A 26,148-nucleotide genomic window follows, 5' to 3' on the forward strand; every position below is an offset into this window, starting at 1 on the left:
TATTTATAACTAATCATAATAAATTATTATCTAATTATCTAAAAATAATATCTTTTCCTAAAAGATAAAATTTGAATTTAAATTCGAATTAATTAACTACTCCGCGTCTTGTAACGTGGGGACCACTTGGCTTCACTGTATCTGCGCCTAACTTGGGTGCTAAGATGGGGCCTAGAATTCACCCCTCAGTGTTTTCTGCACGTGGCGCATGTCACGCGTACGCGTCAGTCACGCATACGCGTCGCTGGTCTTCTTCGCGAGTCACGCGGACGCGTCGGTCACGCGCACGCGTCGTGGAGCAAATTTTCAATTCACGCATGGGCGTCAGTCACGCGCACACGTCACCGTAGAAACTTCCAGATCACGCGCACGCGTCAGGCACGCGTGCGCGTCGCTCCTCGCAGCCATCTCCTTTGATTCTTGTGCTACAGAAACTCCATCAAATTCCGCCGAATGCTACCTGAAATAAATAAAATTGCACAAAACTCAAAATAGCATCCATAGTGGCTAAAATATAATTAATTCTTAATTAAACTCAACAAATTAGATGTAAATTCACTAGGAAAATATAGACAAGATGCTCACGCATCAATAACCAGCCAAAATATCAAAGCACCAAAGCTTACAAATGAGAAGCAAGAAGATGAAAAATACCCAAAAAACAGAGCTTCTGTTCGAAGCCTATTTCTCCCTCTGCAGACTTCCAATAAAAATTTTTACCGTCCAAAATGAAGAACAAGATGAGAGGAATCTGCAGTCCAAATTTCTCATCGATCCAACGGTGAAAGAATGAGAAACTTTTGTTCAAAGACTGTTGCTCTGTATAAAACCGAAAAACCTATTTTCTCTCTTGCAAAGCCAATTTCTCCCGCTGCAGACTTCCAATCAATATTTTCACCGTCCAGAATGAAGAACAAGATGATAGAAACATGCAGTTCAAATTTCAAGTCAATTCAACGGTGAACGAATTAAAAACTGCTATTTGAAGTTTGCTACTTTGCATAAAAATGAAAATTATGTTCTTCCTCTTCTCTCTTACTTTGGTGGTTATACTCTCTACTCAAAAATTGACACCAAAATCTTATTAGGGTAGAGACATAAGGGTGCAAGAATACATCTCCAAAAATTTGAATTTGGGCCTCACAAAAGAGAGAAAAAAGCCCCACAAGTTGTTCTCCGTGGCTGTCATTGGTGCCTTAGTTGTTACAGAATGCAAGGAGAGAGAAAGAGAGAAAGAGAGAAAGAGAGACCTAGAACGATAGAAGTAAGTGAAAGACATATTCGACCTCCATTACTCGTCGTCTTTGAATTATGCACTAGTTCTCCTTGCTTCTAATATGTTATGTTTTTGCTTTGTTTCGATTTTGTTTCTACGTGTTCTATTTCTGCTTTGTTTGATTCTGCTTTTAAATTAATTCTGCTTTTGTCCACTAATCATGCTAAACAATTTTAATTTTGCTAACAAATTTTTATTATGAATTCTGATTATGTATTTTATTTGTAATTAACTGATTATGCTATGGTAAAAATTTTATTTTTAATTATGCTAAAATTTAATTATGACAAAAATTCTAAATCTGGATTTATGGACTGTGAAAAAAATTTTGCTTCATATATATGGTGTGCAAGAACAGGAGTCTGCTTTATATATATATATGTCCCCTTCTCTGTATGCAGATTTGGGTTCGTGAATAGTGTTCATTAAAATCCCAATACACGTAAGTGTTCTTGCGATAGAGACTGCTATATATCATGTGCCCATCTAGCGATAGCAACAGAGAATCGGACAGCATTTTTATTTACACAAGATTCCCGTTCTAGGTTCTTTGTTACAAAGCTAAAGAATCAAGATTCTTAGCAAATTCTTTACAACTTACTACTAGCTAGCGAGCTAACAAAATAATTATTAAAGTATATTAATTATTTTCCTAATATTTATAAATATTTTTCTATATATTATTAATGTTACTGAAATGATAAAATAATTAGATGTGATTTTTCTTGCTCGTTTCTTGGTGTACCGGGAAAAGTATTGCATGAAGTTGACGAGTTCAGAGTAAATTATTTATCGCCCGAAGATATAAACCATCCATAATTAATTCCAGCGGTTAGACAAGGCAGTGTCCCAAAGATAAAGACGAGGATAATATTTAATTCTAAATAAAGCATTCGTTCTTATCTACTTTTGTCTTTTTATTAGTGCTATGGATAAACTATAGAAGAGGCAGGTCCAAATACGCCAAATCAAATAAAAAAAATGGTACTGCATAACATTAGTCAGGATTTTGATAATTACAATGACTTATTCAACATCCTTTTTAATAAAGATTAAAGAAAGAAATGGGTTGTACATATAATATAATATAACAAGAGGAACCCGGTGGGCCATAAGCTTCAATTATTGTGATAATATGTTAGGATAATTATGAGAGTAAATGAGTAATTGTTGACTAAGAAATCAGATATTCAGAAGATCTGAAGCTTCATTTTGCAGTAGAGTTACATATTCAATTATTGTTGCGTAGTTGGAAGAAGAGATCGGAGATAAATTAAAAGGAAACACACGTTTATTAACATAAGATAGAACGATAAACATTATTTCAACTCATAAGCAAGTTGATGATGAGGGTGGCTAGATCTGGCTAAAACAGAGGAGGAGATTATTAAGTAGTAGGTAAAGTTAAATACCACTTAAAACATGACATAACAGTGCACTCATCATAATCAGCATAAAAAACTAGATAGATTAAGACCACAGACCAAACAAGCAGACTAAAAGCAAAGGACGCTATTTACACATGCAAGACCTTGACCACGGAAGACGCTGATCCACTCCTTAGCGGTGCTTGCTCCTTGTCTCACCACTGTAGAGCCAGTCATAGACAGTAGGAGAATTGGGGAGTGGTTTGTCAAAGTAATCAGAACCGATGGTCTTAGTGGCGGAGTTGCTGCCAGGATGGAAGACGCTCCTCCAAACGTTGTCAGGTTTACGCGGCGTGGCAGAGAGCGGTGTTGTTGGGGTCCCCGGGGTTGTAGGTGTGGCGGGCATAGACATGGATCTCTGGTACTTGTTATCAGTTTCAGATGTTATGGCTTTGATGTTCAAGGGCTGGGAGGTGGTGATCTTCCTCAGCTTCCCAAGCCCGCGATCTGGTTGCGGCCCTGCCACCACGTCATCCCACAGCTTCTCTAACAGAACCATCTTCGCTACTCTCAATCTCCTCTCTCTCTCTCTCTCTGTGGGAATTTTTCACTATTATATATGCCAACAACACTCTGCCACTTTAAAATATCTCAAATCACTATTATACTACAATCCGACATAAATATATAAAAAATAGGAAGTATAGGGAGTGAATGGAGTATCTATATAATGTATATAATGGGGTTTAAGAATATTCGATTTAGTAAGATATCACATATTTATTATTCTTGGTATTCGAATAATTATTCTGGATACTATGAATATATTGTATTTAAAAAATAAATAATATATATTATACAAATATTTTTTAACTCATATTAAGTTAAATAAATAATATATACATTGTACAAATATTTCATTGATTTTCTAATAAAATTTATAAAAAATAATTTTAAAAAATTTATATTTTTAATAAAATAAAAGTGGGACATTTAGTAATATACAAATATTAATTATTTAACATTTTTTTAAATTTATTCTACAATTTTATTTATTTATTTTAATGCTTCATTTCGGTGACAGTTATAATATTGTTTTGTCGTGATATGGAATGAATGATGATAGTACTGTACTACTACTGAGAATAGTTTAAGAGGGGAAGAAGGAGAAGAAAGTGGATAAGGATGAAGAGTGGGTAAGATGTAATTTTAGTTGCTCATTTGTCCTATTCCCCTGGCAAATTACTTTCTAGCCCCCCAAGGCCCACCCACACTTTTTTTTTTGGGTATACAGCCCACCCACACTTTTATTTTGCGATCTCGTAGCAAATACCAACTACCAAGTAGTAAAATATCTAATAATTTCTTATACCAAAAAAAAAAAAATATATCTAATAATTTTTAATTAATATATGTACACTAAAAATTAAAAAATTGATTTTATAGTATTTATTATTTAATGTTTAATTTTTTATTTAACTCATCTTTATAATATATTTTAAATTTATTAATTTTATATTTTTAAATTAAATATTAATTATTAAATATTTTTTAGCAATTCGACACCAAGTTTTTAGATACCATAAGAAACATCAGATTGAAATCATGGTTACTAGATCTAGTCGCCCACAGACAAAAAATCCATCGGCCTACATTTCATGCGTTTAGATAAATCTACAGTAGGAAACCAAAAAAAAAAAAAAAAAACACTACATTATGATTTAGATAATCAGATTTGGTTGGATTAATTTCTTTTGATAAAAAAAAATAGTTTTCTTAAATTTTAAATATGTTTAGATATGTTTTTGAAAACTATTTTTATTAAAATAATAAATTATTTATTTTTTATAAAATCAATAATACTTTATTTTTCAAAAAAAGGAAATTGTTTAAATTATTTTTTTTTATAAAAATTATCTTTTATCATCATCAATAATTATAATTATTTTTTAATTTTTCTTTTTATGTTTTTCAATTATTTCTTTTTTTAGAGATAAAGAATATTATTTTTTTCATATGTTTATTATATTTCTCGTCATAAAAAATATCAGAACAACTCTAATGAGATATTTTTTAGTATTATTTCTAACATATACAATAATTAAATTAATTTAAAATTAAAATTTGCATTAAATACAATATCTAAAATAAGACCGATGTCAGTAAAAGAGACTGTATCACTTTAAAAAAAGTGAAGGTTTAGAAAATCGGATCGATCATCAAACCGCTTTAGTCATTGGTTCACTGGTTCACTGGTTCATTGGTCTAACCGGTTCAACCGGAAAAACCGTTTTAGAGTAGAATAATAAATAAATTATAAATACACATCTTAAAATATAATTATAGTCTGATACAAATCTTAAAATATCTTCGAAATTAAAAACACTACATAAAATATCATCAACCAAATACATATGATCTTATCAAAATCCAAACTCAAAAATTAAATACTAATAAAAGCATATGTAAATATTAAATCCCAACATCATGGTTTATCAATTATCAAAATCCGCAAGAACTTGTTGCAAATCTGTTTCGGTGGGATGATCTTCACCTTCATTCCCACCCTGATCAGCAGAAGAAAGAGATGCAGCATAAAGACCACTACTACCACCGCCACTTTGATATAAATCAGGATCAATTTCACCTAATAAAATAGAAATGTTATCATTATATTATAAACTAACAACATTCTAATAAATCATTAGAAACTAAATATACTATACTCACACAATAAGTCATCCACATTACTAGGAAGATCAGGCTCTTTCTCTACAACCTCTTCAGTCACCCAGAAGTCAACTTGACTGATACTTTCATAATCAATTGGATAATGTTGTGTCTTTTGCTTTCTTTTTTCTTTTTCTTTCCTAAAAAGTTAAATACAATATATGGAGATTTAATAATTTACAAATTTATTATGATAAAGATTACAAATGAAACAATATAGTATTTCATGAAACATATATTACCTGGATTTAAGACGCAAATTATAGGTAACATAAACAATGTCATTCAGTCTATCATGCTCCAATCTATTTCTTCTTTTTGTATGAATCTGGTCAAAAAGGCTCCAATTTCTCTCACACCCAGAAGAAGCAGATGCTTGGCTAAGAATGCGAACAACTATCTTTTGTAGACATGGAACAGAGCCTCCGAATAACCTCCACCATTCATCTACCAATTATAAAACCATAACATATTATAAGATATTAATTAAGAACATAGGAGCATAAAACAAGTTACTATTCATTAAACAAATATTCAACCATATTATTACCAGTAAGTTCAGATGCAGCTGGAATAACTTCTTGTCTATCAAAACTTTCCTTCCGATCTCTATATAAATGTATTTCTTTCATTGCCTGAACTGAATCCAAATTGTTACACTTGCAATACAAGGTAACAAGATCAAGCAAACCTCGCATAACATCAGGTGCTTCTTTATAATTTTCATTAAAAAAGAATTTAGGATTCAGGAAGTAAGCTGCCGCATGAAGATCTTTCTTCAAATGCTTGTCCCATCTTGAGTTAATAATATCTGTGTACGGCTGATATGAAGTCTTGGATTGCCTAAACATCTCCTTAATTGCATCTTCTGCCCTTAGCATTCCTTCATAAACATATCCCAAAGATAGAGGGTCATCAGCATCAACAACCCTCAGCAAGTAAATCAGAGTGCTTACAAGTTTACATACAGTAAAGCAATCGTCCCAAAATTTGGCGTCCAGAATAATAGCACTCACAGCTCTACCAGTAGCACTCCTTCCTAATTTGTGATCAGTGAAAATTGAATCTACAACCAATTATTGCAACTCCTTTTTACGGTCAAAGATGCGCTTCAATGTAATAAACACAGTTGCAAACCGGGTTGCACCAGGACGTACAATTTCTCTCCAATGAGGTCTTTCTCTTAGCCAAGATAAGAAAACCGTATGATTGTACACAAATACTGTGATCTTTGAAGCACGAGTTGCAAGGTTAAAAATATGCGCCATGCTGCTTATATCTTTTAAAATAAGATTAAGGCAATGAGCAGCACATGGTGACCAATAGATATTATCATATTTTCTATTGATAAGCCTACCAGCAGCAACATAATTGGCCGCATTGTCAGTCACAACATGCACAATATTATTTGGGCCAATCCATTCAATCACCTCAGAAAACAAAGTACACAAGTGTGAAGCATTTTTTACCATACTGGAAGCATCTACTGATTTCAGAAAGCACAAACCTTTAGAACAATACACCAAGAAATTGATTAACGTTCTTTGTCTTTAATCTGTCCAACCATCAGCCATGAGGGTACATCCAGTTTCCTTCCATGCACTCCTATAACTATCAACTAGCATTTGACTTTCTCTTTTAAGATCAGCCAACAAATGAACCCTTAACTTATCATAAGAAGGCCCCTTGTAACCAGGTCCAATACCAGCAACACCATCCAACATATCTTGGAAATATGGCGACATCACAGCATTAAATAGAATTTTACAATCCAAAAGCCACCGAGCAAATCGTTTATCAACCTCGTGTATCACCTCTTTGTTTTGCATAACACTTTTAATACTTGGTTGAGCTCCTGGAGTTGTTCTTGGTGTAAACATAGGAGGAATGACTTTGGCTTTTTTCTTTGGATCGCCTCCAACTCCTTGCTGACTCGAGGTACGCTGCTGTTCCTGTTCTTCTTGAGCTATTGCCTCATCAATTGCATCCTCTACCTCATCACCACCCTCTTCACCAAAACTTACTTTTCTTTTCTTTTTGCTGGCCTGAATATCTTTCAACAAACTTTCCATCTGTTTTTCCACATCATATGAAACTTTAGGACATTTTTTCACGTCTCCAGTAATCTTTGCTAGATGTTTCTTCATCCTGTGAATTCCACCTCCATTGAAAACTTGTAGACAAAATAAACATTGATATTGTGGTTTTCCATTCACGTGTTGTAGAGCAACATATTTCCAAGCTAAATCTGTTTTTCCCCTAAGGTTAGAAGAACCTTGTGACTGACTATCGTTAGCACTACGGGAATTAGGATTAGCAGCATCATTTGGAATAGGAGTATCGACAGGCATGTTATTATTCACAGAAGCATTGTTATCAGCAGTTGCTTCTTGATTAATACTATCTTCCATAACTGAAATTAATAAAACATGTATGAAATTAAACAACACAACACAATGAACATACACAGAAATTGAACAGTTCACAGATGGAGTTCCAGAAATTGAACAGTTCACAGAGCAAGTTCACAGAGCAAGTTCACAGAAATTGAACAGTTCACAAATGAAGTTGAGCTGCAAAATAGAAGACCAGCCAGCTTAACATTCAGATTTTTTATTTTTTATGCTCAGCAGCAAATAGAAATTGAGCCAAGGACCAAACACAAATTGACCAACAAATAGAAATTGTGCAACAAAGAGGAATTAAGCTGCAAAATAGAGCAGAAATTGAGCAGAGGACCAAACACAAATTGACCAAACACAGCCACTTACTTTTCAGATTATTACTTTCTTATGCTAATTGCTAACCAACAAACAGTCAAACAGAAATTGAGCAGAGGAACAAAGAAGGAAGAAGATGAGCACTGAAATAAGAAAATGCACAGAGCAAGTTCACAGAAATTGAACAATTCACAAATGAAGTTGAGCTGCAAAATAGAAGACCAGCCAGCTTAACATTCAGATTTTTATTTTTTATGCTCAGCAGCAAACAGAAATTGAGCCGAGGACCAAACACAAATTGACCATCAAATAGAAATTGTGCAACAAAGAGGAATTAAGCTGCAAAATAGAGCAGAAATTGAGCAGAGGACCAAACATAAATTGACCAAACTTATGCTAATTGCTAACCAACAAACAGTAAAACAGAAATTGAGCAGAGGAACGAAGAAGGAAGAAGATGAGCACTGAAATCAGAAAATGCACAGAGCAAGTTCATAGAAATTGAACAGTTCACAAATGAAGTTCACAGAAAATTAAGCCGAGGTCTAAGTTCAGTTCAGTTCACAGAAAATTAAACTGGGGTCTAAGTGCACAGAAATTGAACAGTTCACATCGATGGAAGAACATGAGCATAGGCGAAGGATAAAGAGAAATGAGCAGAGGACGAGTCACTCACCTGGGGTCGATGGAGGGCTACCGGTGTTGACTGTTGAGGACCGCCGATGAGAGGCTACTGCGTGCTGGTGTTGAGACTTGAGAAGATGAAGACGATGGAGATTGAGGGCTACTGGGCAGGAACCAGGCGACGATGGAGATTGGAGGGTTGCTGGAGCTGAGGATGGCGACACCACGGGGGCGAAGGATGGCGACAGGGGGCTATGGTTCATGCAGCACGACTAGGGTTCTCCTTCTCCATTGGAGATGATTCAGATGATGATTGATGAATGAATGGGGTCGGGGCTCGGGGGAAGAAAGGGGGGTGGGGTGCTCCACGGGCGGGTCGGGTCGGGTTTATTTTTTTATTTTTTTAAAACATAAAACGGCGTCGTTTAGCGTAACCGGCCGGTCATCGGTTCGGTCCAACCGCCCGATTTTTGATCGGTTCGTCGGTTCTTGAGCAGTTCTTCTCTCCGCGGTTTTCAGATAAGGACCGGACCGTTTGCAGCGCCGGTTCGCGGTTAAATCGGTCGAACCGGCCGGTCCGGTCCGGTTTTCAGAACCTTGAAAAAAGTAAGACCAAATACTGTTACTTGTATAACACATTAAATAAAGGGTAAAGTATATTTTTTGTCCCTAAAGTTTGACAAAAGTTTTAAAAATACCCCTAAATTTTATTTTGTTTCAATTTTGTCCAAAAAATTTTCGATTTGCATCAAATGTACTCCTGACAACTACTTTTTCAAAAATTTTCAGACCAATTCAACAATAATTTCATAATAACAACCTTCAATACAAACAAATCAAGCATAATTTTCATATATTATTATTAGATTAGTCTTAAACTTTATGAAAATTTAGTCGTCGAGAGTATATTTGATGCAAATTGAAAATTTTTGAGACAAAATTGAAACAAAATAAAACTTAGGAGTATTTTTAAAATTTTTACCAAACTTCAGAGACAAAAAATATACTTTACTCTTAAATAAAATAATTAAAGATGATATAAAATTGAAATTGAGTTGAGACCAAATATTAAAAGATAACTCTCACATTGAGTTTTAAATTAAATTTTATGATAAATAATTTTACAAATGCTTATATGCCATCTTGTAAGACTCAATAAAATTGAAGTAATACCAAACACCGGATATATTCTAAGAAGTGTTTACGATTATGATGCACAAACACGGACACGGACACGACACGATATAAGACATACCGATACACGAATTTTAAAATTTTATAAAATACAGGGACACATATATATATATATATATATATATATATATATATAAAATATAAAGTATTTTTAAATAAATCATAATGATATGTTGATATTTTATTGATATTAAAACATAAATTAATTTTTAATTATTTTTATTGTCTTATTTTAATTATATAAAGTATCTAAAATATTTTTTATTTTAGTAAATAACAATATATACTATTTTTAAATTTATTTTAAAAATATATCTTAAGAATAAGGCTGGACACGTTGACACATGATGATATTTAAGTGTATCCAAAGATGTCCGAAAAAGAATTTTTTATTTTTTATTAAGATACGGTTAGACGCGATAGAAACACGTGTCAGACAAATGTCAATGAGTATCATATCTGAAATAAAAATAAATATTAGAATAAAATATCCGTACTTTATAGATTTACGAGCTTATTAAAACAAGAAAATAAGTACATGAGGCTAAGTATAGGAGGGATATCTCTAAGGGGAAGAAGACACTGGAAAGCGAAGGTACAAGAAGGAGATCAGATACTAAGATGGTTGATGTTGGGGAATCTCGTGTCAAGAATGGGAATCCTTTGGCAGAAAGGGTGGTTGATTGGGGGATAAGTACTGCTCAGACTAAGGATGATCTGGTTGGAAGCAAAGCTTTAGAAAATGTGAATCTCCTCACGGAAGTAGGTTACTGAAGGATATAGAGGGCTTGGGGGCAAGGGAAATACAGGCTACGGTGGCAGAGCATAACTGGGACTGGCTGCAGTGGAGTATTGTTGGGAGTACCATAAAGGCTATTGGTTCTGCTTGTTGAACACCATAGCTCGAACGGAATGGCCTAACGTAGTAAAGGTTTGTGAGTTGGGGGCGTACAAAGCCTTGTTAGTCTTTAATAGCACACACAGTGCGGACGAGGCGCTCACTCTTAACATGAACGGTCTCTTGAAGTTTTTTCATCGAGTAAGACGATAGAGTGAGAACGACCAGTGTGACAAGAGAAGAGTATGGCTCGAGTGCATCGGAGTTTCGATACATATCTGGTCCGAAGCTACGTTCCGTCTGATTGGTGAACAATGGGGAGAGGTGGTGGTTTGTGAGCACGTAACAATTTCATGCTTGTCGTTTAATGCTAGCCGTGTGCTGATTGATATGAGTAGGTTTGATGTCATTCATGAAAAGATTTGCATTCTCATAGGCATGGCTAGGTTTGAGGTGTTTGTTTCAGAGGTGGGGAATGGGGGTTATGCATCTTTGGGCTGTGCAATGAAAGATGGGGTCGAATGGAACCAAGGACTCTTTCTCGGAGGAGGTTCTGCTGCTATGGGCCGTAAAAGCATTACTGATGCTAACTGTAGTACTGGGCAGCTGGACAGACGGGATGCAGCAGCGGAGGTGATGTTGCCGTTGGGAAGGGAGGAAGAATAGCTGAAGGGTAGAATTGTAATCTCCTCAGAAGATTTAAATGAGTGGAGTAACAAACTTTCGATTTCTAAAATGGTTAGGCCTATAATTAAGGGTGTCGATCTCAATATATCACAGGCGGATATCGCGGGATCACCCGCTAACGGTGCAGACGCTGATTCAAATAGGACTGTGTCCTGGGACTTCGTTGGTGGGCAGATAGATAATGAAGCAGCTGTCACTAGTAATGCTAGGAGGAGTGTGGGCCCTAGCAAGGTCTATTCTTGTCCTACTAGATTTGGGGCCCAAACTATTAAATCCAAGGATAAGGAGTATCCTTTGGGCTTCAACCAATGCGGCACACCAGAAGGGTTAGCGGGGAGGCATGAGCTGGACTGGCCTGCGAGTAGCTTGGAGTGGGAACCTCACAGGGTCCGACCCAAATACTGGGGTAGAGGGGTTACGAGGAACGATGTTGGTGAGACCCTCCAAGGCAGCGTGGATATTCTCAGCGTGAGGGGAAGACAGACAATGCGCGTCGGGTTCTTTTCGGAGGAAAGGGTTACTCCAAGTGACGCGGTAGGGTGCAGGAGGTAGGGACACCGGACGCCTTACGGGAAAGGGTAGGTTGAGCATTAATCGGGCTATCGGTGGGGGGGGGGGGGGGGCGAGCTCGATGCCACTGACCACTGTGCTTGTTGACGGGCGAATGGAGCTGCTAGGGGCGACGAACATCAGCCTTGGGGGGAAGCGAGATGGTGGTAGGAGAGACAGATCTAGATGGGGGCGAGGCGTGGAATACTGTATCTGAGGGCTTCGGGGTCGCGGATGGGCAGCAGGCCGCAGATGGTTTGGGACTGATGGGGACATCAGTTTTGGAAAATGCGGGGACTGGGGAAGCGCTGGACAATTTGGGGGATGAACGAGTTGATGCTAAGGATGACGCTGGTTCTGAAACGTCTGAAATTAAACGGGCAGAGACATGGAAGAAAACAGGAAGGCTTGAGATCTAGCTGTGGAATCTAGAGCTGTGCAATACGATGAGGAAGATAATATCATGATGATACTTCAGGAGCAGAATGAGGCAATAGCACTGAAGAAAAAGCAGGCTAAACAGAAAGAGAAAATTAGAAGAAGTCATCCGAAAAATCAGAAAAAAGTGTGTACAACTGTTTTAAAATGATTTTTTCATCTTGGAATGTTAGGGGGTTGGCGGAAATTAAAAAATTAAGTATGGTGAAGAACTTTAGGAAGAAATTTAATTTGCATATATTAGGCTTGATAGAGACAAAAAAGAGGTTCTGACTAAATTTGATGTCATACAACTGTGGGGTAATGATGTAGTGGGTTGAGAGTTTTTGGGAGCGGAAGGTGCTTCTGGTGGTCTGGTGTTGATGTGGGATGCAACGGTGTTTAACATAAGTAACTGTTATAAAGGAGCTAGGTGGTTATGTGTGGATGGAGTGCTGGTAAAAAACAACTTTCGATGTGCATTCTGTTTGGTGTATGGCGAGCATGTCAGGGAAGAAAAGCTTGTTGTGTGGGAAGAGCTAAGCTTCATGTCCGGATTATGTCAAGTACTTTTTTGCTTTATTGGAAATTTTAACGAGATTGTTCAAATAAAAGAGAGGAAAGGGACTACTTCTCTGCCGGTATCCGCAATAGAGTTTACATCTTGGATACAAGATATGGAGCTAGTGGATCTAGCTTTATTTGATCGTAGGTTCACATGGTTCAAGGGCCAGTCATGTAGTCGTATCAATAGAATTCTAGTTAGTTTGGAGTGGCTAGAAGAGTTTCCTGAAACAAGGTTACGAGGAGGACCAAGAGGCTTGTCAGACCATTGTCCAATGATTATGGATGTCACAAGGATGGGAGGGGGGCCAAGGCCTTTTCCGAGATTGGATTCTTGGTTTACTCATGATGGTTTTTTGAGGATGGTGAAGCAGGAGTGGAGTTGCTTAGGGGAGGCTCAATTCTTGGACAAACTGAAGGCTATGACGGTTCCACTGCGCAGATAGACAGAATTTTGGAGACCTGGACATGAGGATTAATAGGTTTGAAAAGGAGGTTAGAAAAGTCGATGATATGGTGAGCAACAGAGTGCATGATGGAACAGTAGAAGCAAGAAGGAAGGCGCTTGTAAGTTCTTGTAAGAAATGGTATATCAGGACGGAGTTATATTGGAAGCAGATGTCACGCTCCAGGCATGCTAAGGAGATGGACAAAAACACTAGGTACTTCTACAATATAGCCTCGGCATAGAGGAGGAACAATCGGATTGATGGCTTGAGGATCCATGGAGATTAGTGAGAAATCAATCCCGGATTAAGGTTGCTATAAGAGATTTCTATAAGGACTTGTACCATCAGGAGACCTCCCCTAATATAGGTTTTCAGGATGGGTTGGTGAGACAGATAACTGAGGAAGAAGCAATAGGGCTGGAGTTGATGCCAACTGCTGAAGAAATAAGAATGCAGTGTGGGAAGGATTTCATTGAAGCAGTGATGGAGTTCTTCCGATCAGCTAAGCTACCTAGGGATTCGAATGTTACTTGGGTGGCATTGGCACCGAAGTTTGTTGGAGCTACTGAAATAAAAGATCTTCGGCCAATTAGTATGGTGGGTTGTGTGTATAAGGTCATATCTAAGGTGTTGGTTCAGAGGATGCGGCATGTAATACCAGGCTTAGTAGGCGAGACTCAGAGTACTTTTGTGCAAGGCAGGAAAATTCATGATGGGGCTTTGATAGCCTGTGAAACTGTGCAGTGGGTTAAGTCAAGAAAAAGGAGCTCAGGGATAATTAAACTGGACTTTCAAAAAGCTTATGATAGGGTCAAATAGAATTTTGTTGATATAGTTTTGCAGAAGATGGAATTTTTGCCAGAAGTGGCGGAGGTGAATTAAGGAGTGTGTATGCTCTGCGTCTATGTCGGTGCTTATAAATGGGTCCCCATCTAAGCCTTTCAAAATGGAAAGGGGCCTACGACAAGGAGATCCTTTGTCGCCCTTTCTGTTTGTGCTAGTTGTTGATGTTCTTCATAGAATGATCGGGGAGGCGGTGAGGAATGGGCGCATTTCTCCGCTGTTGGTTGGACGGGATAACATTTAGCTGTCGCACTTGCAGTTTGCGGATGATACTATACTTTTTTGTCCTCCAGAGGAAGAGACTATCAGGAATTACAAGCGTCTACTGCGCTGCTTTGAGATGATGTCTGTGTTGAGTATTAATTTTGAGAAGTCCAGTTTCATCCCAGTTAATTGTGAACAGCGTTGGACGCGGCAGATGTGTCATTTGTTGGGATGCAAGGAAGCCTCTCTACCAGTCCGATACCTAGGCATCTCGCTGGGAGCAAATCCGAGGTTAGTTAAGACTTGGAAACCAGTGATTGATAAGGTGGAAGGAAAGTTGAGTTTGTAGAAGGCAAGAACCCTCAATAAAGCGGGTATGCTAGTTCTCATTAAATCTGTTCTCAATAGCCTGCCTATTTATTATCTTAACTTGTACAAGATGTCGAAGGCAGTAGCGGAGAAGTTGATCTCATTACAAAGATGGTTCTTGTGGAGTAATGAGGATGGGAAGGTTGGGATGCCACTAGTGAGATGGGAGGTAGTGATGGCTCCTAGAAAGACGCATGGATTTGGAGTGGGAGATGCAGTGATTAGGAATACAGCTCTTCTGTTTAAGTGGTGGTGGAGGTTTTTGAAAGAGGAATGCCCCTTGTGGAAGAGAGTTGTATGCTCTTGTCATAGCATGAATTCTTTTGAAATGCTGTGTGGTTAGTCTATTTCTATAAAAAGGGGCCCTTGGAAGGATGTTTGTTAGTTTCAAATCAGGGAGCCACAAATCAGAGAGAAGATAATCAGAGGTTTGTCTATGGATATAGGGAATGGCAAAACAATTCGGTTTTTGGAGGATGCTTGGTTACCTAGTGGTATGTTGAAAGATAAGTTTTCAAGATTTTTCTCGGTCTCAAACCTTAAAAGATCTGTTATAAAGGATTGCGAATTTTGGGATGGGTTAGAATAGATATGGAGCTTCCAATGAAGGGGAGAGTTATTTCAATGGAGGAGAGAGTTACTTCAACGATAAATAATCACTTAAAAATAAGATCAGTTCTTGCTTATATATATGGTTTTACATACAATGATAATTACATTGGTTAAAGCAATGACATTTACACGGTGCGTAATTGATTCGAGTGCGTGATTTAACCCAGTCAATCTCCATCTGCAACTAGACCTGTTGAAATAGGGCCAGTTAACTTAATCATAGTAAGATGATAGCGGTTAGTGAGTTGTTTTAGTAAGCTATTTAATTTAGTCACAGTTCAGTTATTCTTCTACTATATAGATAGTAAGTAGTCATTGGCTGATATCACCACTCTCCACATTATTAATGAGCCAAATTTCATGCTTAAAATCATTGTTCCACTTTCAAGCATGAGGGAGTGAGAATTTTACATTGTCTAAGATAAAGTGTTGACATCTTGTAGTTAGAGTTACTTCAGAAAAAAAAAAAAATTGCAAAAGTTGAATTAATCCAATCTTAGGAAATGTGAAGGGTCGCTCATCAGTTAGGCCTCAATCTCCCCATGAAAAAATATGCAAGAAAATAATAATAATAATAATAATAATAATAATAATAATAATAATAACAACGATTGCACCGATTTCATTAGAAATGGAATTAAAGTTAAAAGTCAAATCACAATATATAAATAATGCAGGCCACGGCCTAGCTAGTATATTATCCTGGTTGATAAACAATAAGTTTAAGCAATGCAACCATGCATGCAAGAAACTAGAATAGGAAAAAACGGTGATGAGTAGCATCAATGTATCATGATGCAATCAAAATTTCAGCGTAATTAGAGAAATAACCGACACACTTTCCAGCCTCGAAGGATCGGCTGAGCTACTTCTTGATAGAACTATAGGGGCACAATGCAACCACTATATATATATATATATATATATATATATATATATATAAAATAGAGAGAGAACAGTTTGAGATTATTTGAAAATGACATGAACAATTTATAATAAAATGAAAACTCAGGTGCAGTTAATTTTACGTAAATTTGTTAAATAATTTTATTAATTTAACTAAATTTTTATTTAATGGCTTTTAACTATGTAAATTTTCATCATATAATAATTACTACTATATTTGTTGGTTTCTGTGTCTTTTCTAGCACACGTGTATCACTCTCCCATTATTGTAAGACAATACAAGATGGCTATACCAAAAGGAGGAAAGACAAGACAAAAAAACAAACAACTCTTGAGGGCGGCAAAACACTACATCCAACCTCATATATATATAAATTGCAGCTACATAACCAATTTGATCAAAATAAAATGGGTACTCGTCAAGGAAACAACAATCATAAGGTCGCCGATCATCATAGAATTTCAGATTTTTCCCTTGACTCAATCTCACTCTCTTTTGCTGGTCTTGTTTCTATCCAAGATCAGCAGCAGCAACAACAACCAAGTCCCACTGTTAATAATAATCAAAATGAACATCACATGCACAATCACCATAACCATAACCTAAGCAGCTATAAGCTTCCAGAACCAGACTTCGAATTCACCACCAATAAAGCTTCTTCAGAGCCTAAGAATTCTGGTGCTGCTGTGTTGATTTCCAATGGTCAACTCGTACCACAATCATCACAACCAAATCGATCACCTTTGAACCAAATTCCTCAAGGTACCTTAGGGACATATCTAGCAACTGATGATCATCATCATCAGCAGCAGCAGCAGCGTCCTCGTCCACGTCATCATCAATTGAGTAGCAGCATGCCAAGTGGACAAAGAGGGAACCCAAGGAAATATCATTATGAAGCACTTGGCAAAGCAAGGAAGCATTATGATGAAGGGGATGATTATGATTATGATGATGATGATAAGAAAAAGAAGAAGAAGAAATCGTTTGGGAAGAAAGCGTTGAGGTCTTTTATATCACCGTGCCGCGATTGCAAGGCCATTCAAGCAAGTTCAGTTAATAAATATTCCAAGACCCCCCAAGTTTCAAAATATGGCGAGTAATTAAATGTTCTCAATTATTAGTATTGTTGCATGCATGCATAATCGATCATAATTACGTACCGTTCGAATAACTAGTAAATCTTAAGATCCATACTATTCTGATCCTTTCTTATATATTTGGTTTCTCAAAACTACAAAGATAATATGTGTTCTGTTTCGTGTTATCAAGGACATGCTCGATTGATCACCTTTACATTGGTTATTACCCATCCAGTTATCTAATTTTTTATTTCTTCGCTAACTGAATCTGTGTAGACATTCACCTCTTCTTAATTCTCTAATCTCTGATAATTATTATTACAACATTTGCCATCAATAATCATTATATTAGAAATATATATGGATTACTTTTTAATAAATCCAGCACAAAATATCAATGTCATCGTTAATTATTATTTTAATACAAGTATTTTACCAACTAAACATACACAAGAAAATGGTTTACTTATAAGTTATTCTTTAGAATACCATTTTCAAAAAAGAAAAAAGTTCATGTTAGTAACTTTTATTGATATTGGCCAGTAATTTTAGCCAATGCACATATTGTACTGGTGTATATATTTAGTCTTTTTCTTAATTTCAGCTTATAAAAATAAGAGAAAGTATAGGGAGCCAATGGCCTAAGCCTACAATGTGTACAATGGAGGTTTAAGAAGCATTAGAGATATGACCATTAGTGTTACATTGTCCTGTCAGGTTACGCTTTTGGGATGAGTGATTTCAGATATGATATTAGAGTTCTAGATTTAAAAGGTTAAGAGTTCGATCCTTGGTGAACCCCAAAATATGGCTCTCTAGCATTACCCTAAAAATAATTAAATAAGCCAATGCTTAAGTACTTGCAAAAAAAAAAAAAAAAACTTGTACGGGTTTTATGGTATTGAACTATTGATGAAATAAGAAAACGAACTTGTGAAACAAACGCACTGATAAGAGCTTTGTGACTTTGTCTGTCCCTGGCGTGGGCTTTGTGTAATGTGGGCCATATAATCTTCCAGTAACTTTTGGGCTTTGGTGTTATTGAAATCCAGCTTCAGAGTTTCGGAGAACTGATTAAAAAAAATAAATTCTATGATATTTTTTGTTTTAGTACTTAAATTGTCTAAATTTATTTTTTAAAGAAAAAAATTAAATATTAACTAATGACCTATTTTGAAAAATTAAGTATCATCTATAAAATAGATTTGAATTCTCTAAAATTTGAATTTTAATTTAAAAAGTAAAGTATAATTTCTTACCATTTATTTCATAAGTCGTACAAAAAATAATATAAAAGAAAAACTATTCAAATATGAGAGATTACACTTTATTCTCTAAGTGAAAATTCAAAATTTAAAAAATTTAAATTTTTATAAAATACTATAGGAATTTATAAAAAAATTCAATGTAAAAAGTTTTAATCGATGCACAAAAATCTATAAAGTTTGAAAAAAAGAAAAGTGATTTTTTTTTTGTAAATAGTAAAATTTGGTAACAAGAAAAATTTATGAAAACTCGTGCATTGTATATGATAATTGTTTTTCACTTTTTTGAATGTTTTATCTTAAAATTAATAAGCTTTACTCTTTATTAAGAGTGTACATACAAGATAGTATTCCTCCAATAAACGTAACTAGTTGGCTACATCCAGTGAAGAAGAAGAAGAAGGTGGTGGGTCCCAAAATCCTCCATTATGTCCTCCGACGATTGCGCGCTAATGTGTCCTGCCGTCCTGCAAGTTGGTCAAATGTCTAAAAAGTTCAGCCAACGCATCTCTCAACCATTCTACTACCATGAGGTCCCATCTATTCAATTAATGAAATTAAACCAATTAATTACGGTAGATTTTCTTAGCTGGATATATAGGCCGCTATTAATTGCAACTAATGATATGTAACCAATGCAAATTGCTCAAGTAAATTATGCATGCATAAAGAGTTGTGAATCATAATCATAACAACGTAAATATTACTTATAGTATGAGTTGTAATAGATATAGTTTCCACATAATTTAAAGGCATGACGGTTATGCAAATAAAAGATATAATTAGGTAGTAATATGCGCGTGAGTAGCTCCTTGTATAGTGTATAGAGTTAATCATAAATTGTGGCGCGCAAGTCAACTATATGAAGAACAAGAATTAGTGTATAACAGAACAGAAGACAATACTAAACAACAATGCGGCAAAGACCACGCTGCACGTTCTCTTTTCTCTTTATTTTTCTTCTCAAAAAGCAAGTAGCTATGATTACATACACCGATACACATACACTTGATTTGAATTAAAGAAAACAAAAGAAAAGAAAAAGAAGGCAGCATCTTGTAGAGAGAGAGAGAGAGAGAGATAACACTACACTACGCACACCACCACAATGCTCCTTAGATTTCTTGTGCCATGGATGCTCTTCTGCTTCTTCCTCCTCTGTTTCGCTTCTCTCTCCTCTTCAGCTAACCAAGGTCAGCTTTCTCTATTCCTTGACCCGATTGTTGTGTACTCAACTACCACCTCTTTTATATGCTTTATTTTCCATGTTCCCATTTAGAATTTAGAATTACTCATGTTGAAGTTGAACTATGTAGCCTTATGCAATCAAATTTCAATTTTACTGGGCAGCCCCATATGCTTTGCGCTTAAGCTGTGGGGCAGAACAGAATGTTGAAACAAGACCAACCAGCACCATTTGGCACAAAGATTTTGGATACAGCGGAGGAATATCCACCAATGCAACTCATCCTAGTTACATTACTCCACCACTCCCAACTCTCCGCTATTTCCCTTTGTCCCAGGGCCCTCAAAATTGTTACAACTTTGATGGAGTCCCAAAGGGTCACTACTCAATCAGAATCTTCTTTGGACTAATTGATGAGCTTGGGAATAGCACTGAGCCCTTATTTGACATCTCTATTGAAGGCACTCAAACACATTCATTGAAGCCTGGTTGGAGCACTCAGGATGATCAAGTGTTTGCTGAGGCCATTGTGTTCCTCACCAATGATTCTATCTCAATCTGTTTCCACAGCACAGGTCACGGCGATCCGGCCATTCTTTCCATTGAGATTCTTCGGATTGATGATAAGGCCTATTATTTTGTCCCAGGGTGGAGTGAAGGAGTTATGCTTAGAACTGTTAAGAGACTGAGTTGTGGTTATGGCCAGTCACGATTTGGCGTGGACTATAATGGGGATCCAAGGGGAGGAGACAGGTTTTGGCAACACAGTAAGGGCTTTGGTCAGTATTCAGACGAGCCTAGATCCGTTGAAACCAGAATCAAACTGGCTACATTGCCACCAAACTTCTACCCTGCGGCACTTTATCAGTCCGCGGTTGTTAGTACTGATACTCAGCCTGATTTAACATACACATTGGAGGTGGATCCCAACAGAAACTATTCTATTTGGTTGCATTTCGCAGAGATTGAGAACTCGGTGACTGATGCAGGGCAAAGGGTGTTTGACATTGTGCTGAATGGTGATGTTGCCTTCAGAGATGTTGACATTGTGAAAATGAGTGGGGATCGTTATACTGCACTAGTGCTGAATAAAACTGTTAATGTTGATGGGAGGATACTGACAATAACATTGACCCCAAAGCAAGGTAGAGCTATGATCAGTGCCATTGAGATATTTGAAGTTATAATGGCTGAGTCAAAAACTTTACCGGAGGAAGGTATTCATGCACATCCCTGGTCCCAACTATTGTTAGTTTAGTTTATTGTACTGTGAAATGTGAATGCATAGCAACTTCTGAAAGTTGGTAACTGTTGTTATTTAATCTAGTAAGCGCATTGCAAACATTGAAGAAGGCGTTGGGGCTTCCACCCAGGCTAGGATGGAATGGTGATCCCTGTGTTCCTCAACAACATCCATGGAGTGGAGTGGATTGCCAATTAGACAAAAGTAGCAGCAGATGGGTCATTGATGGAATGTAATTTCTTTTGTCCTTACCTGTACTACTTGATTAGCAAAGGGATTCTTGGTACCACTAAAGCATTAAAATGTGTGCTTGTATTGAATAATGAATATTATTTGATCTCAATATCTTGATTAAGTGGTGCTTGATCTGTTGATGACAACAGTGGTCTTGACAATCAAGGTCTCAAGGGTTTCTTGCCAAATGACATATCCAGACTGCGAAATCTACAAACCCTGTGAGTTCATCAATTTATGCCTTATGTGTATGTAAGTTGATCAAAATAAATAGTCCCAAGTTCCCAACTTTCCATTTTTCCTACTTTAAACTATTGTTATCTAATAAAATATATATATCACCACCCGTAAGTTCATATGCCCATTCCTTTGCTTATTATTATGGCATGTGAATCGCAGAAACTTGAGTACAAACAGCATCCATGGAGAAATCCCATCCTCACTAAGTGAATTAACTAGCCTGCAAGTACTGTAAGTGACATGTTCTCATTATAATCGACTTGGTTTGTTTATCATAGTAATGCAGTTTCTAAATGGCATAATAATCAATGATGCAGTGATCTGTCCTATAACTTTTTGGAAGGAGCAATCCCAGAAAGTCTTGGAGAGTTGACATCATTACAGAGACTGTAAGATTGTCTAAAGTTGAAGAAATGAAACTTATAAGACAATGAGAAATCAGTACTAAAGTTGTGTCAATGCAGGAACCTAAATGGGAATAGGCTGTCTGGAAGTGTTCCAGCAAGTCTAGGAGGAAGACTATTGCACAGAGCTAGCTTCAAGTATGTTATGTTATTATGAATGAATGATTAATGTTCAGAATAAAGAATACGCAAAACGCAATGTAATGTTGATATTGTTTTGGGTGCACGCAGTTTTACGGATAACAGAGGACTGTGTGGTATACCTGGTTTACCTAGCTGTGGACGTGGTCTCTCTGGGGGTGATAGAGCGGGCATTGGATTAGGTGTTAGTTTCATGGCGGTGGCACTTGTGGGAGGATCAGTTTGCTGGTGGAGAAGGCGCAACAACATTCTGCGAGCTCAACAAATTGCAGGAAAGTCAGCAGCATACGCAAAAGCCAGGACTCATTATTCACGTGACATCCAGATGACAAGGCATCATCATCATCATACTCATACCCACACTGCTGTTGAGAATGGCCCTATATTACTTTCATGATCTTTTCTTATGTGTAATTTGTGTAAATCAGCAAAGTTTTGTCCATCAAAGAAACTGGGCTCCTACTTGGGTTGGGCCTCAAGTGGACTTAAGGCACATCTTTGATAAATGAGGAGTGTGTTGTTAATGAATTACCAAGACAGAAGGACAGAAAAATAAAAAGAAGAAAGGTGTAAAAAAGTAGAAAGGGAGAGGTAAATGGGAATTCACGGGAACATTATTAGAGGGTCCCCGTTGTCAATTGTCATTATACGAAACCGGCTGCAAATACACTGTGTTCGTCTCTGCACTCACTACTCTGAATGTGCAGAGTCCCCGCAGTTCTCCGCTCGGAATTTATTCCCCTTTCATTCAACTTCACAAAATGAGGGGAGGGGCCTGTGCTTGTGATGTGAGAAAGAGAAAGAGATGTGTATTATGTAACACCTCAAAAATCCAATCCAACTGAGTCAAACACGCCAACCAGACCAACCCTATTTTTTTTCGCCTGTTCCCTGCAACTCAGACACGTTTCCACGTGGGGTTCCTTCTCCATTCACCTCACAACACCACCATCTTCTCCTCCACTTTAATTCACTTCTAATTAAAAGTTACGGTTTCAATGAGGGGGAATACTAGTAGAACTCAAATTTGATTTGCTGCTAACATTTATGGTAACAATTACGGTGTCAGGCGCCGCTCAGCTATATATAAGCAGTACAAGTGAATAGGGCATACGTCACGCTCCCCATTTTAGCTCCACCCTGCGCTCAGCACTCAGGAGGCGGCTCTGCCTCCCTACTTAACCACCTCTTATTGTTATTGGGCCCCACCTCCTCCTCAGCCGTTGGATCAACAGTGTGGAACCGAAACAACAATCACACGGTCCACATGAGGACTGTGTTGTCGCTAGCACCCAATACAAAAGAGCCGTGCCGTCCAACCGACGATTACGCGAGCTAGGTGGACACTCGAGAGAGTGCTTTGTGGGTCTCTCCACATTTTCACTCTACTTTAGTGTTGAATTATTTCAGCCATAAATCAACAGCCACACCAATGACCTTTTCTTTTAATTAAAACTTTTAAAGAATTCTAATAAAATACTGTCCAAATTAATTAGAAATTTAGGGTATGTTTTCATGAACTCCAACAGCAAATTGATAAGCTACAGGTGTTTATTTTTTGAGATTATTGTTATTCCCTCGAGGAAAGAAGCTGGCAGATTAGTTGAATTTTTAACAGTTAAATATGTCAAATCTTGAAATTAACTAGGATCATTGGCTTTCCATATTCTATAGATTATCTATTATCATAACGTCAGTTAAAAAAATAGGATAAATACACAATAATATCCTTTCTGATTATTTGCTATATCTATATTCATCTTTTCATAATGCTTATAAAAAGGTCTTGACATATTACACAATAATTTTTTTAAAAATAATGATCATTATATCGCTTAAATGTTAAAACAATGATTATGTTTTACAACTCAAGAAATATCATGCAAGATATGGTATCTCAAATAAGGTGAATATGATTGGTTAAAGAAAATTTTCATCCTGGCCTCCTAGTTACATTACTGTGACATTGTTTCAAATTAGCAAATATCATACATACTACATTTTTTTTTTCGTAACTTATTGATAAGATAATTAAAAAACTGAGTTTAGATACTCTTTTAGAGATAAAAGGTATAGAGTTTAGGAAACGAAATAGAGAAAGAGAAACAAAAATAAACATATTTTGTTTTCATTTTCAAAAAATAAAGAATAATTTTATGTCTTTATTTTTATGTGTATAACTAAATTAAATAAGTTTTTTTATTACCTTTATATATAAAATTCAGTATATATATATCCACTTCTCTCATATATTAACTTTATCACTTTGATGGTAATGTAGTTCCTTTTGGTTGAGGGAAAGAGAAACAATAATCAGCCTGCAAATAAATTAAAGGAAGCTTGAATCTGCTTTAAACTTGACGTTTGTCATGTCCATGGCCTCTTCCTCTTCTTGTGGCTCTCGCGAGGGACATTACAGAGGGGTCAGAAAGAGACCGTGGGGTCGCTATGCCGCCGAGATACGCGACCCTTGGAAGAAAACTAGGGTTTGGCTCGGCACCTTCGACACCCCCGAGGAGGCAGCCATGGCCTACGACGGCGCCGCTCGTTCCCTCCGTGGACCAAAGGCCAAGACCAACTTCCCCCCGTCGCCGCCGCTGGCCACCGCCCTCGATCTCAGCATAGGAACGTCCTGGCCCCCCGTCCCATCACGCCGTGTGGCGCTCCGTGAGTTTCTCCAAACTAGCATCCTCCGTGATCATCTTCCACCACCACCTCCTCCTCCTGCTGCTGCTCAGACACCGATGGCAGTGGCTGTGAGTGAGGGCGGATCCCACCATGTACTGGAGAGTTCTGAGACGACGTCGTTTTTGGGAGTGGCTGGGCGCGGTCTTCCCGTGGATCTGAACGAGCCTCCACCTTTGTGGCTGTGAGCGTGCGTGCCTACGTGTCAACGTGTGGGTGAGTAATATTTTAGGCTTCGGATGACGTCTTTTTTGCACTCCATCGTGTCTTCCATTCTCATGGGAGTTATTTCTATCTCTCTATCTATCTAACATCTAGACTTAGATTGTATCAGAATTCAGAAATCTCTTGTATATTATTCATGTGTTCCACAATGTCTGTACCAAACTTAATTAATTGCGGCTTGCTATTTCATATTTCCTTCTTTGTTTAACTTCAACTGTTGCTTCGAGGTTTGTTAGAATTATGAACTTATTATGTTATTATCTTGAAGGCAGTATTTAGTAGTCATGACTCATGAGTGATATTAGGTGCTCATGCAGGGAAAATCGTAACTTAAAAATAAAAGAAAACAGAGAAAAGCTAGGTGATAGTTTCTTGTATCTTTAATCGCGGGTTTTGGTCGGCTAAGGAGGATTATATTAAGGAATGGTGTGATTGTGTGATAGCACGCGCCATGCAACGGAGAGTGGAAATGGATTGTTTTGTTATAAGACAGCGTCAGGTATTTAACGTGTCCCAGTCTGAATTGAATTTTTGCACCGTGTGTTGCTCATCCTTACACCCGCTTCCAGTTCAAGGCGCGTGTATTTGTTAATGGTTTAGGGGCCGGTACTGGTGGACGGTGTGGTTTGTATAGTGAAAGTGTAAGATGGGACCACTTTGCATATTCATGCAAAGTAGCATACCCCTCTTAGTTTGACTAGAATTTTGGATTTTGCATCTGTCACATTATTGCTCTATATGCCCATATCAAATCTCCCAAAGATAATCTTCTTTAATTTAATTATCCACAGAAATTATATTTTATCATATAATAATTAAGTACAATATTTATTTCTATATTTTATGTTAAAAACAACTTTCATTTTTATTGCTCTACCAACCCAAAAAATTGCTCATAGTACTTTTGTGATTTCATGAACATTTTTATAAAAAAAATTAAAAGATCATTAATATTAAAAAATATGAAATACAATATATTATTAAATTATTATAAATTAAAAAATTAGACTAAAAATTGAATTAATAACTAAATAATAAATTCTTATGATGTCCTAATATTTCTCTTTCATGTTAGGGTAAACACATACCAATT

At 36.9% G+C, this 26,148-nt stretch overlaps 4 protein-coding genes across 4 annotated transcripts; 2 read left to right on the forward strand and 2 right to left on the reverse strand.

Annotated features, from left to right (window-relative positions):
• Positions 1-2,545: 2,545 nt before the first annotated feature.
• LOC130968965 (dormancy-associated protein 1-like) lies at positions 2,546-3,276 on the reverse strand. Its single transcript, XM_057894498.1, has one exon. It carries the CDS (start codon positions 3,200-3,202, stop codon positions 2,837-2,839), a length of 366 nt encoding a protein of 121 aa, XP_057750481.1. The 5' UTR covers positions 3,203-3,276; the 3' UTR covers positions 2,546-2,836.
• A 1,862-nt stretch (positions 3,277-5,138) lies between these two features.
• LOC130966993 (uncharacterized) lies at positions 5,139-6,845 on the reverse strand. The gene is made up of 5 exons (XM_057891816.1): positions 6,470-6,845; positions 5,924-6,412; positions 5,616-5,820; positions 5,374-5,450; positions 5,139-5,290 (listed from the first exon to the last, which is right to left on the reverse strand). Exons 1-5 carry the CDS (start codon positions 6,843-6,845, stop codon positions 5,139-5,141), a joined length of 1,299 nt encoding a protein of 432 aa, XP_057747799.1.
• A 12,758-nt stretch (positions 6,846-19,603) lies between these two features.
• Positions 19,604-22,673, forward strand: LOC130967390 (receptor-like protein 4). The gene is made up of 8 exons (XM_057892220.1): positions 19,604-19,890; positions 20,048-21,100; positions 21,211-21,358; positions 21,510-21,581; positions 21,760-21,831; positions 21,918-21,989; positions 22,065-22,142; positions 22,236-22,673. The coding sequence occupies exons 1-8, from the start codon at positions 19,806-19,808 to the stop codon at positions 22,540-22,542; spliced, it is 1,887 nt and encodes a 628-aa protein (XP_057748203.1). The 5' UTR covers positions 19,604-19,805; the 3' UTR covers positions 22,543-22,673.
• Positions 22,674-24,421: 1,748 nt separating this feature from the next.
• On the forward strand, positions 24,422-25,297 carry LOC130967391 (ethylene-responsive transcription factor 12-like). Its single transcript, XM_057892221.1, has one exon. The coding sequence runs from the start codon at positions 24,515-24,517 to the stop codon at positions 25,016-25,018; it is 504 nt and encodes a 167-aa protein (XP_057748204.1). The 5' UTR covers positions 24,422-24,514; the 3' UTR covers positions 25,019-25,297.
• Positions 25,298-26,148: the final 851 nt, after the last annotated feature.

This window comes from Arachis stenosperma, chromosome 3 (genome assembly GCF_014773155.1).
Source record: "Arachis stenosperma cultivar V10309 chromosome 3, arast.V10309.gnm1.PFL2, whole genome shotgun sequence".
Taxonomy (NCBI): Eukaryota; Viridiplantae; Streptophyta; class Magnoliopsida; order Fabales; family Fabaceae; genus Arachis; species Arachis stenosperma.